The sequence below is a fragment of the Dermacentor variabilis genome, chromosome 2 (genome assembly GCF_050947875.1).
Source record: "Dermacentor variabilis isolate Ectoservices chromosome 2, ASM5094787v1, whole genome shotgun sequence".
Classification (NCBI taxonomy): Eukaryota; Metazoa; Arthropoda; class Arachnida; order Ixodida; family Ixodidae; genus Dermacentor; species Dermacentor variabilis.
This window is the reverse complement of record NC_134569.1, coordinates 53507196-53520353: the sequence shown is the minus strand read 5'-3', so window position 1 is coordinate 53520353 and position 13158 is coordinate 53507196. Positions and strand designations below refer to the sequence as shown.

The 13158-nt window shown below is 49.8% G+C and overlaps 1 protein-coding gene across 1 annotated transcript in view; it reads right to left on the bottom strand.

The window, feature by feature from the left end:
• The window catches only part of LOC142571854 (3'-5' RNA helicase YTHDC2-like), a 98993-nt gene extending 85952 nt beyond the window's left edge, over positions 1 to 13041 (bottom strand). The window contains exons 1-5 of the mRNA XM_075680522.1: positions 12841 to 13041; positions 12665 to 12755; positions 11739 to 11932; positions 10271 to 10464; positions 9448 to 9614 (exon numbers count right to left, since the gene is read on the bottom strand). Coding sequence (XP_075536637.1) covers positions 9448 to 9614; positions 10271 to 10464; positions 11739 to 11932; positions 12665 to 12755; positions 12841 to 12940 — 746 coding nt within the window. The 5' untranslated portion in view covers positions 12941 to 13041. The remainder of the gene's footprint in view (positions 1 to 9447; positions 9615 to 10270; positions 10465 to 11738; positions 11933 to 12664; positions 12756 to 12840) is intronic.
• Between the last annotated feature and the right edge of the window lie 117 nt (positions 13042 to 13158).

The window sequence follows — 13158 nt, the reverse complement described above, 5'->3', positions numbered from 1 at the left end:
TGTGATAATGATTGCACCTGGAAAGTATTACATCACTACGTGCCGCAGAAAGATCTGAAATTTCAAACTGAGCGACATTTTTCGTTATCCTCGTGGCCACTGCGTTCTAAGGCGGAGGATGATGTACTTGCGTCCCTGTGCCTATGCACTCGAGTCTGCAGTGTGACGTCGCTTGTGGTTGCATGCGACTTCGAAAATTATTCAAGGCACCATCTGTTATTTGCGTGATCACTTGTTTGAATAAACAAACTGAAGTTTAGAGAAATAATAAAACACACGAATGGAATGTCTGTGTGTTTTTTGCTTTACTTCGCACCGAAGCAAAAGAGATGTACTTCCGCTTCATCTGCTTGTTTGTCGCTTCGGCTACTTGCTGTGATTGCTCTGCAATTTGCTTGTTCTGCCTCGATATTCGTGTAGCACTGAATTATACCGCTAGTCATGTGTCCTTGTGCACAGCGCGCAACGCCACCAGCGGAAGTGCGCATCGCCTGGAAAAAAAAAAAGAAAAAGAAGGAAAGAAAGCGAAGAAAAAAAAATGAAGGCGGGGCCCATGACGTATGTGTCACGCAGTCCTCGAGGTACGGTAAGGGAGAACGCAGGGAAGGAATTTCGTTTGCGAAGGCTAGATGGGTCGAGTGGAGAGGGAGTCTCGCTATGCAGTGGAGCCCGTCTGCTGAAATCATGGGTTCGTGGCACTGAAATATTTATATCTCAGCTATTAATGAGCTGACTCTAAAAATTTTTGCGGCAGAACGCTTCCTAGAAGACATGTAACAACTTCCAGTGTATAACCAAAATATGCTATGGGGCCTGGTGAGGGGCCCTTTAAGGAGACACTAGGCAGTAGAATATAAGTTGAGCCGTATTAATAAATGGTGTTTCTACAATGCCAAAAACACCACTCTTATAGCGAAAGAAGCATTGATAAGCTAAGGAAGGTGCAAAAACAAAAGACAAGTGGCAACACTGGCTTTAAGTTCCCACACCTATAGCGGTTCAGTAGGCGAACTGTTCACTTGGCTTCACGTGATTGGTCAAAATTTTGCTTGCGTCAAAGGCCGTCAGAGACAGCGGGATAGCACCGCAACTTATGAATACGTCATGCATCTGTCACTCATCTTCAAAGTGAACCCGTCGTTGGCTAAGAGCGGAACCAGCGAAGTAGTAGTCCACTTTGGGTTTCATTGCTGTGGCTTGGCTGTTGGCTTTCGACCCTGGCTGCGCACGCCGGTTGCATGACACCAGAGACAAACGGGCATCACATGCGCTTGCGTTGGTTGCTTCAGAGGCTATCACTTGCCCTTGTTGTCTGCTTGGTGTTGCGCTTTTGGTGTCGACCATGGCTGGAAGTGCGACACGCATTCGAAGAGATGACGGAAAATTATTTGTACCACCCCTGCCGGCTTTCTAAGCAGGCCTTTTGTAGGCTATGCTATGAACTAGAGGAGACATTGGTGCAAGCGTACCAGTGGTCATTCCATGCAGAGGAAGGAATTGCACGCTGCGGTTCATCACCCCCGGCCTGCAGGCCGGTCGGAACTGAAGTTTTAATCGGAGTGACCTAGATCTCTGTTGCTGACACTGTCTACGAAGTTGCTTTCCCTATTACTGTGTTGGCTGGTAGAAGGGCTGGGTCAGCTTTCCTGTGACCTCCGCTGTCAAAGACAAAGCCAAGGAGATATTTGCATGGCAAGGTCAATTTCACCATGCTATCGCCAGCGTTAATAGCTCGCAGGTCACCATTCAGCGGTCAGAAGAGTTCAACATAGGCTGCTCCAGCGCTTCCTTTGTTCGGCTGATAAAATTGCAGAGTCAGGATGGGAAGATATTGTGGAAATCTCTTGTTTGGCTGCCCTTCTTGCTTTAGTTTGGAAGTTCCATACTTTCGTCCTCAATTTCACGGAACAGCGCGCACTGGCAGCACCATGCTCTTCAATTTTACTTCGCGCAGGTGATTTAGAGCCTGTATAACGTAATGTTTGATTTCATGCTTCATTGCTTCTATCACATGACATGCCGTGAGGCAGATCGCAGTGATAGCGGCAGCGAGCGAGCAATGTGCTGATGACGAAGGGCAAAAAAAGAAGGAAAATTAATATAGCCCACTAGTAAAGGCGGCCCTTAGAACCAGTTCACGGTTTTGTTCCCCTCACTACTTAGGAATAGCTAGCAGACTACATAGCGTTGGGCTCTGCCAACTCATTTATGTTGGCGATTTGCCTGTTGGCTGAGAACGAAAAAGGAAAAAAAAACGAAGGGCAAAAAAAGAAGGAAAATTAATATAGTCCACTAGTAAAGGCGGCCCTTAGAACCAGTTGACGGTTTTGTTCCCCTCACTACTTAGGAAGAGCTAGCAGACTACATAGCGTTGGGCTCTGCCAACTCATTTATGTTGGCGATTTGCCTGTTGGCTGAGAACGAAAAAGAATGACATTAATAAATTACTTCAAGCATTGCGTAGATGCACGGCACTGCATATTTACACTTTAGAACTTGCTGCATAATATTTAATTTATATTTTATATTTAATTAGCAAGCAGAAACATTCTGCAGTTTCTCGATTAACTCGTCATATGATGGCGTACACATCAGAGGTGGCACCCTCTCATCTATTGATCGTGTCCTCCTCTTTTAACCCTACAAGAAGGCCCTGCAGACCAATGCCCCAGCCAAGGTGACCCTGGTCCCTTCAGGGGTGCAGCGGACCCCGGAGAAGAAAACAGCAATGGAGGCGCCTCAGCAGGTAGGTCGGGCGGAGGGTCCCCCACAGCTCGCTTTGCCCCGTAAATCTCTCCCTACCCCTTCCCCTATTACCAATTCGTTATCAAATCCCGATCCTCTAATAGAAATAACCCGCCTACGTTGTGACATGGAGGCGTGCTGTGAGCGCCTGCTAAAACAAATGGACGCGCTGGTGGCAGACATGAGCACTAGTATGCAGGCGGCTCTGGACAGGATAGAACGCCAAATGGAGGCCCTTCAAATAGGGATTACGGAGCAAGTGAAATCATGTATAGAGTGCACTTTCGCACGCATGCAAGTTCCTGAGCTTAGCGGTAACAACGAAAGTGCGCTTTCCGACCAAGGCTCTCAGCCGCAACCTTCAAATGTGGGCACCCGGCGCCCGCATCCCTATGCATGACCGCCTGCTTCCTCTCCTCTCGCGATGATGATGGCGCCGCGTAACGCGGAGCAACTAGTGGTGTGGCAGTGGAATTGTAGGGGATTCCGCCGAAAACGAGGTTCCCTACAGCAGTATATCGCCACATCCACGAACCCTCCCGATGTCATCCTCTAACAGGAAGTCAATTGCACCCCTTCTTTATTGCACCCGAGAGCGGCTACAGCACGCTCTCGGGTGTCACTCCTCTTGTGGGAGCTTTAGTTTTGAAACATGTTACATGTCGCATGCATACCACTTGACATTCCTCACCAAATATTGGAAATAATTATGCAAAGCAAACGCAGCGAGAGTCTGTTTATACTCAATGCATACAGTTCCCCCGTTCGCAAATGCACTGTTTTCAGCACCTGCTAACAAAATTTGGTAGGTTTGGATGGGTTTGTGTGGTGACCGGCGACTTTAACACTCCGCATACTGCATGGGGTTACGTTAAATCGCAGGCTAATGGGATCCGCTTATGGAATGCCATCTGTAACATGAGATATACACTGCTTACCGACCCAGAGCACCCCACTCGGATAGGCAACAGCATATCTCGTGACACCTGCCCTGACCTTACCTTCGTGCGCAATACTGGCCCAGTCGTTGCACACGGGCCTTTAGAGGAGCACCTTGGTAGTGACCACTACATTGTGGCGACCACCTTGTCATTACGGGGTGTGCGCAGGCCCGAGCGAAATGTGCGTATAACAGATTGGGTGAAATTCAGGGAACGTCGCCAGGACCCACCTGAGGGTACGAACGCTGGCTTGACTCTCTCGCACAAGATCTAGAGGCCACCACGAGCACACTGCGCACCGCAACCGAGACACCAGACATAGACCCGCATTTACTTCATCTTTGGAACGCCCACAGAGGGTTGACACGACAATGTAAACGACAACGCCTCAACCAAAAACTTAGGAAACGCATAGATCAAATTACACGGGAATCTCAGGAGTATGCAGAGATCCTTACGAGGAATAACTGGCGAGGATATTGCGATCGCCTCTCGGGCACATTGAGCACAGCAAAAACGTGGTCGATTCTTCGCTCACTCACAGATCCCACCACAACAAAGGGAAAAACATTTCAACAGCTGCACATCCTAATGCACGAGTACAGGGACGATGTCTCGACACTCCTCAAAGAGCTAGAGAAGCATTTCATACCCACAGGCCCGCCGCCGCAGTACCCTGACTATCCTTATGTAGGCGAGGCGAACGAATCGCTAGATGCAGACATCACATTTGACGAGGTGAGGGTGGTCCTACAAGACCTACGCTGCAACATGGCATCGGGAGCCGACCACATCCGATTCGCCACCCTTTGTAACCTCAGTGACGCAGATATTAACCACCTCACCCATATCTTCAATGATTGCTGGCGCAAGGGCATGCTTCCCCAAGCATGGCGACACGCCGACATCACACTGATCCCCAAACCGGGCAAGCCTGTTAAGGTTGAAAACTTACGACCCATCTCCCTAACATTCTGCATTGATAAGCTCCTGGAGCATGTACTCTTGCGGCGTCTGCAGCCCTTCCTTGAAGAAAAATCATTCTTTTCTGACTCTCAATTCGAATATCAGGCTCATCTGTCTGCCAAAGATGTGCTTTTACAGTTGCGGGAGGAAGTCATAGGACCTCCGTCGTCCGCCCAAACGAGAGCACTCATCGCCTTAGACCTAAAAGGGGCATTCGATAATGTTGAACATGACCTCATCCTTCGCAATGTTGCACATTCACACTGTGGAATTCGTATGTACAACTATATCCGTGCATTTCTTCAAGATCGCACAGCCACCGTAGGAATGGGACCACATCGATCCAGTACGATTCGCCTTGTATGACGTGGGACACCCCAGGGCTCACTTCTTTCCCCTACTCTATTCAATATCGTGCTCGCAGGACTCCCCCGGCTACTTGACTAGATCCCTGATGTCGCCCACGCTATTTATGCGGACGACATTACTATCTGGTCGACACGGGGTTCCGACGGAGCCATCCAGGACCGACTGCAGCAAGCAGTCGATACAGTTTCCGAGTACGCGAGAAAATGCGGCTTAAGATGTGCTCCGGAAAAGTCGGAGCTCATAATCATTCGCCCCTGGAGCCGTTCCTCTACTACCCCTATCACTGTGCACGTGGATGGCACACCGATACCACAGGTTAATCGTGCTCTGTGGGGATGCGTGACTCTCACGCCTCCCCTGAGATCTAGTTTTCCCGCATGGCTCGTCTCCTGCAGGGCGGCTTCGCCCGCCGCGTGGCCTGGCGCCCGCGGCGGTCGGGTGGTACAAGCGCGGTGCGAGAGATGGCGCGAGCGTCGCGCCGCTGCGGGGTTACTCGGGCGTCGGGAGACAAGGCGCTCGGGCTGTTGGGTTCGAGACACCAAGCGGGACGGTCGTGCCGCACGTGCAGCGACCCTCTTCCCCGGCGGGTCAGCGCGCGGCGGGGACGTCCCGCACGCGCGCGCGGCGACCCATGCTTCTGCGAGACCGCCTCGCGTGGCCGCCTTCGAACGCGCCACGATTCGCGTGACTGTACGCGCGAACGACCAGGCGTTGGGATCCAGCATGGGGCGAACATATTCGCTCTTTTCCGGTCGTGGTGAGTCAGATTTCTAGATTTGTCGCGCGCCCATCGGCATGTTTTGTGGATAGCAACTCGGCTAGCAGGCACTGATCTATGAAAGGTGCAATAAATGCCCTTGTGATTGTCTGCACTACTGTGTTGTCATTCCTTTGTCCCAAGAGTACGGGTGTGAGAGACCCCACATCTGGCTGCCCAACGTGGGACTCTTGGGGCATCGGACGATAGTTTTAACAGTTTGCTTCGTTCGAGACCTTTGTTTGAACCGAAGCGTAGGCCTAGCGTGAATTTTGATCGCTAGCGTCGGCGGCGTGCTTTCTTGAGCGAGGTGATGGTGGCGGTAGTGTGTTTGAACATGTCAACACGCTAAGCCTTTTCGCAAGTGTTTTTTCTTAATGGCATTCGTCGGTACGAGAGCCACGTGGTCTGCATCCTGGGAGAGCGAGGCTGAGCGCCCGCAGAGCAGTGGCAAGCCTGAAGCGAGTGAGTACGGAAGCCTCGTGGGTGATCCGAATTTCTTATGTAAATAGCTTCTTCTATCTCTTTGACTCGGATGAAGTCGCGGCTCTGGGAGCCGGGTGGCCGCGGGCCACGGGTGCCACTACGGGCTGACTGGTATTGCGGCCTGGCACTGGGCGCTCCGACACCGTCTGGGACGGTGGGCGCCGTCAACTCGGATGCTTTGTGCACCGAGCGGAGTAGGACCACCTCACAGAGCTAACGTCTCCTCGCGGCTGCCTGTTTTGCGCTCATTTTGGGTGTTGTTTTTGGATGCCGGTTGTTGTCAGGGTAGCGACGATTTAGGCTTAAGACTTTACAAAGCTGCCTGTCGCACGTGGAGGGACACAACCTGGTGGACCGTGGCGTTGAGGTGTTGCAATTCGCTTCCCTCATTCTATTTAGCCTCGCACGAATTGAAATTACTCGTTCGACTCAAGTAAGCGAGCTTCGTTCACGTGAACTTAGCATCTGAGTAGCTGCCCGATCTTTGCTAGCCGAGTTGAACATCGTACCACGTGGGCGATGCGCATGCATAATTCCTCTCCCTTGCACTACTTTAGTGTTTGCCGAGTGTGTTGAGTTTACGCAGCGTGATTGGAGTCACCCCTGGTTTGCCGTCACCTGCACATCGTCTGCTGCTGCCCCGGACTACGATCGAGCCACCCCGGGCGATGGTGATGCTGTGGCCAGTTCGGCGCGGCGACTTCGGCGGCCTCCTGCATCCAGCTCACAACCCTCGGTGGTGGACAAAAGAACCGGCGGTCACCGACAGCTACGGCGGCTCTTCCCAGCAGGGCGCGTCGGCGCGAGCGACGCTTGTTCGTACCGACTACTGCGTCGTCGTCTCCGGAGTCCTGGCCTGGCATCGTGCCGTCGAGTCTGCAAAGCTGCCGCTGTGACCGGCGGACGCCAGCGGTGCACCCAAGGACAATGTCGGCTTGCATGTTATGGACAGCGTGCGGACATTTCTTCGGCGCGACCACTGTTTAATGTTCTACCTTGTTTGCGAAGCACAGTTTGATGTTAGACCGTGTCACATGTCTCGCCAGAATATGTAGTGATTTAAGGTTGGGGGGATGTGGGGATGCGCGACTCTCACGCCTCCCCTGAGATCTAGTTTTCCCGCATGGCTCGTCTCCTGCAGGGCGGCTTCGCCCGCCGCGTGGCCTGGCGCCCGCGGCGGTCGGGTGGTACAAGCGCGGTGCGAGAGATGGCGCGAGCGTCGCGCCGCTGCGGGGTTACTCGGGCGTCGGGAGACAAGGCGCTCGGGCTGTTGGGTTCGAGACACCAAGCGGGACGGTCGTGCCGCACGTGCAGCGACCCTCTTCCCCAGCGGGTCGGCGCGCGGCGGGGACGTCGCGCGCGCCCGCGGCGACCCATGCTTCTGCGAGACCGCCTCGCGTGGCGGCCTTCGAACGCGCCACGATTCGCGTGACTGTACGCGCGAACGACCAGGCGTTGGGATCCAGCATGGGGCGAACATATTCGCTCACTTCCGGTCGCGGTGAGTCAGACTTCTAGATTTGTCGCGCGCCCATCGGCATGTTTTGTGGATAGCAACTCGGCTAGCAGGCACTGATCTATGAAAGGTGCAATAAATGCCCTTGTGATTGTCTGCACTACTGTGTTGTCGTTCCTTTGTCCCAAGAGTACGAGTGTGAGAGACCCCACAGCTCGTATCCTCGGTCTACATGTACAAGCGGATGGCAGGTCAAACTAAACTGTTTCCCTTCTATCCAGACAGATTGAGCAAATTCTGGCCATGCTCCGGAGGGTCTCCAACAGACGCTCGGGCCTTCGAGAAGAGGACCTGCTGCGCTTGGTGGAGGCATGCGTGATCAGCCGCCTTACATACCATCTCCCATTTCAGCGATTGACCCAAGCGCAACAACTTCGCATAGACGCAATGATTCGCAAAGCGACGAAGCTGGCCCATGGCCTCCCAAATTATACTTCCACACGCCGTCTCCTTAACTTAGGGACACATAACAGACTAGGCGAGCTGCTAGGGGCACATTGGGTCAGCCATCGCCAGCGCCTCCTACTCACTCCTACTGGCCGCCATCTTCTCACACGGCTAGGATACTCTGTCCCACCCCTTGAGTCTGAAACCCGTCCAACGATCTTGTCGTCAGCGATACGCCAAGCACTAAGTATTCATCCATTGCCACATAATATGCACCCCGAGCATGATAAAGGGTGGCGCAAAGCCCATGTACGATACATTGGCCGCATGCTTGCAAACATCCCGGAAACACATAGTACTTTATACACGGACACATCACGCACTCAAGAGGGCTATACCTCGGTAGTTTTGGATGGCACCGAATCCCTGAGAGACCCTGCTGCAATGCGCGGAACTCAATGAATTCTACCCACACTGTTATGCAGATCGTTGCCCTGGCTGTGGCAGCTCGCCCACAATCTTCCACGTCACGATTGAGTGCACTGCAAACCTCTTTCCTCCCTTGCCAACTCTCCTTTACCCCCTACGCAACAAAGAGCGGTGGGACGATGCCCTCCGCGACAGACCTCCCGAGGTCCTCCGAGCTGTGATACAACGGGCTCGAAACATCGCTGGAATCATCTTAGGGACCCTGGACTGAGGGTTCCTCCCACACTGCTCTCGCCATCCAAATATTAATAAAGTTGTTTTACTCTCTCTCCCCCTCTGGCTTGGGAGTCAACCATGTAGTGGTGTGAGCGGTGAAGCGAATGGTTCACTTTCCGAACCGTTATAAGATTCCGTTCCAGCTTGCAGTGATGTCGCGAATTTTGATGACTTCTGCTCGGGCCTAGTTAAATTTTAATTAGTACAAATGCACAAAGTTGCATTCTAAAAGAGTCAAAGATTGAACTTAGCTAGTTTTATTAAATGTTTTTACGGCTACAACAACTCAAATATGAGAAAATAGTACCATGAAGTGCACCAAGTCACACACATGAGCACTGGGTTTACCGCACGGTATTCAAGGAACACACCTCATTTCCTCTTCTAATAATAAACATTTTACCTTGAAATAAACAAAAGCAGACTTTTGAAGGAATAGTACTTCACCAGCCTAACTGGATTCAGCTTATCTCTTTACTACCCTTTAAAATGTGTTAAATGTCTCACGGGATTGCCTTTAACCTAATATGAACCCTTGATCACTATGGAAACCAGATGATAATACACCTTCTCACCTGTTCTCTAGTCGTATCTGGTAGCCCACAGTGTGGCCTAACTTTTCATTTCGTTCTGTAGCAATGCGCTCGGCCACAGCCACAGCAGCCAGTCGTCTGGGCTCAGTGCAGACAATGCGGCACGGATTACCAAGGCTGCAGTTCTGTTCCAGCAGGTACTGTGGCACCTGAAAACAGTGCACCAACAAACAGGGATTACAAAGAAATGCAAAGGACAGGGACTGAAACTCACTTCAACAGGATTAGTGCAAATTTTTGCACAGTACAGTAATTCAACACAGCTGTCTAGAGCAAGCGAGTGCCAGATTCCAGACTACTTGATGAAACCAAACACCAGCACCCTTACCTGTTTTTTCTATCCCAACCCCAAACATAGCTTTGTCCCTCCTCTCTACCTCTTCTGTCATTCCCTCCCCCCCCCCTTTTTTTAGGGTGTTGACTTCAATTAGTGCCCTCTATGCACCAGCTTATTCTTTGCCTCCTCCACCAATGAAGGTAGGGTAGAGTAAGCTACTTGTACATAAAAATGCTGCTAAGGAAAGCAGTTGCTCCCTGATGAAGTTCCCTTGTCAAAACGTAGGCTACCTCCCAGCAACATTCCTTATTCCACCACTGCTCATCACTTCAAGTGTCGCTTTTCCCATGAACTTAAGTCTTTTTTGAGTGTCATGCTGTCAATCACCTCTTCCAATAATTAACACACAAGCACACACACACACAAAAAGACAAAAATAAAAAATGGGTATAGCGGGTGACTACTTGTTAGCACTAAGAAGAGATATTTCTATACAAGCTGGACATGTCCGCATGATCGATGGATCACCTGAGTGGTCTTGCCGCAGCCAGTTTCTCCTATGATGATGGTCACTTGATTCTGGGCAATGGTGGTCAGTAACTTCTGGCGGCTCTGCCAGATGGGCAGACGCTGGCGCTGGGCATCTAGGGCACCTTCACAGCGAGGTGGAACTTGCGGAATGCCACAGTTGAGTCGCGCCGTTGTGCGGTTCACATCACGCACTGCGCGCGCCAAAGAAAAGAAGGGCGGTTACAAAGGCACCCATAGCAGCACTGTCCCACAAAGGGTACAGAGCGCTGTCCTGCTGTCCGCAGAACAAAATCTGAGTTTTTATTAGCAACAAACTCGAAGAACGTTTCCTGTGCATACATAATTAGCAAAAGCCTTGCTTGTGCTGCTGCCAGAAAAAAACACTCTAGCGTCGCCTCTTTATAAATGCTTCAACATCTCGCCCGTAGTGGTCTAACAATACCCCAAGCCTGCTTTTAGAAAATTAAGAGCATTATTGGCTCTTCTTTTCCCATTTCACTTCATATTTCCACTGTCACTTAGGTAGTTAGTTCTATGTGCCGATTCATGCCTATCTCGTGCCCTGTACAAGTGATCAAAAGAGCTGCATCACAAACACTGACCCTCTTAGTGATCCTTTGCAAATGTCTCGATGGTAGTCACCTAGAATGCCAATGTACAGTGGAGTATGTAGAAAGTTTGAATACAGCTGATCTACTTACTTTCCTTTGATCATTCGAATATTTTTTATTTAGATTTTATCTTTTTTTGTTTATATTTTGTTATTTTGATCACTGCATGTTACACTGGCAGTCTTAAATGACTTTTCAAGCCATGAATGTGAACAGAAGAGAGTTCAAGTCAGATTGCCAGTGCGTTTGTTATGTAAGAATAAAGAAGTTGATGAAATTTTCTGTTGAAATGTCTTGTAGCACCTAAGACAATAATTTTGAGCAATAACAAACCAATATGTTGGACAGCATGCCCGACTCTTTTAATTCTGTTGGCGAGCAATATGACTATTCCTGCTCAAAATGCTCATCTGTGAACAGACCAGAGAAATTATACCTCTGCTCCACTTCTGAGCTGGCCAGGCACACTGTGAAGCACGTCTGTTTTTTCTCAGGCACAGTGACCATGCTTTGCTGAGCCCACTCGATAAACACATATAAGATACATAATCTCTACAACAGACCACTTGAGCAAAGTGCATTAAATGTGAGCAAGCTGAAAGAAATATATCTTCTTTTTCACCAAAATGAATGTCTGCTGCCACTGTGCACATATGTGGTAACATGTTTAAACTGATGGCTTCTGCCTGAAGTAAAATTATTTGCAAGTTCACCCAAAACAATTTATTACAAATGTAGCCCTGACTTTGTTTACATGCCCGTGTGTCTCATGCTATAGCTATTCTAAAGATCTGCACTGATAAGACCGCAACCACTTGACACAACGATATTGAAGAAAATGGGTGCACACATACCTTCCTGACCAACAAGGCGTTCTCGCTCAGTGGGAGGCAATAGCTCTTGGCGCTCATGAGAATTCACTGGGAACTTCTGCAGAAGCAGCATGGCAAATCGGCACGATAGGGGCCCCATATTGAAGCCGGCATCAGCCTGAACTATAGTGGAACCAACTTTCTTATAGGCAGTAAGGAAACGATTTGATCCTTTCCTGCATAAGAGAGCAACGTTTGTATTGTGTATAACCCTAGCCGTTCATTCCATGCAGTAATTTTGAACACTACCTTTCTGCCTATCAGGTTAAAAAACAGAGAGTTGTGAACGACAACATCGAAGGAATGACCACATTCGTAAGCATTGCTATGTAGTTCAAGGGCGAAGACAAAAATGACTTGGCCCCATTTATGAGAAGTAAGAACTATGTCAGCAAGAAGGCAATGATTGACTCTGGCAAGAGGAAATGCGGTTGGCTTGCGAAACGATGTGGCAAGGCAATAATAAGACAGATTTTAATAAACGAAGTTATGGGCGAGTTAAGGGGCTGGTGCAAAAAAGAATAGATTAAAACAACAGATCGAAAACGCCACGAAATCTTACTTCACATGGCCATCATGCGTGCCGTTTATCCAGAGAACTTAAGAATTAACACTGTAGCTAAGAATGCAACGTATGCCGCAGGTGTGGACATGACAACGCTTGTTCGCCCAGTAATCGCCTTATTTTCGCTTTACCGGTACGTACAGGAACGCTAGAAGACGCAATGCGCTTAGTGCATCAGTTGGCGATTCGAGTAACGCCTTTGTTTTAAACATTATTTTCCCCAATTGAACCAACAGGAAGAGCGCCGGAAGGTCCACAAAGAATGGAACCTTGGCCGATCAGTGTGCGACTCTGATATGTCAACTGTGCATCAATACTGGGAAGTACGGAATAAACACATTACCCTCTGCTTTTTGACTTCAGATTCAACGTCTGGCAGTAGTTGTGTATAAATGCTCGCTCCTCAGCCGTGAATGATGATGGAAACTCATACTCTGCAAGACAGAAAAGTCGTTGTAAGCTCAAGAACAACGGCAACGCTCGTCATGCAGTACGACTTGCAGGTTTTTGAGGACAAACCTGTCTGGTCTTCAGTTTGATAGAATTTTTGAAGTGCCGTCGTGACGGCTATGCGAAACGCTTCCCCGACAGCTACATTTCTCTTGTTATTTCGGGTCATCTTTGACACTTCCGAAGCTTTCAATTTGTCGGGCTGTCGGCAGCTGACTCGCTGACTGCCCGAACAAAACTTGCGCACGCCACAAATCACAGACGCTCTGCAATATGACTGTTGCCAGATAAAAAGCTGCACGGACTGGAGTATAGAAAGCATAAGCGTGGAATTCTTTCCGTCATCCATGGCTGCAAGTTTTTCGACACATATATATAGGAACGAAA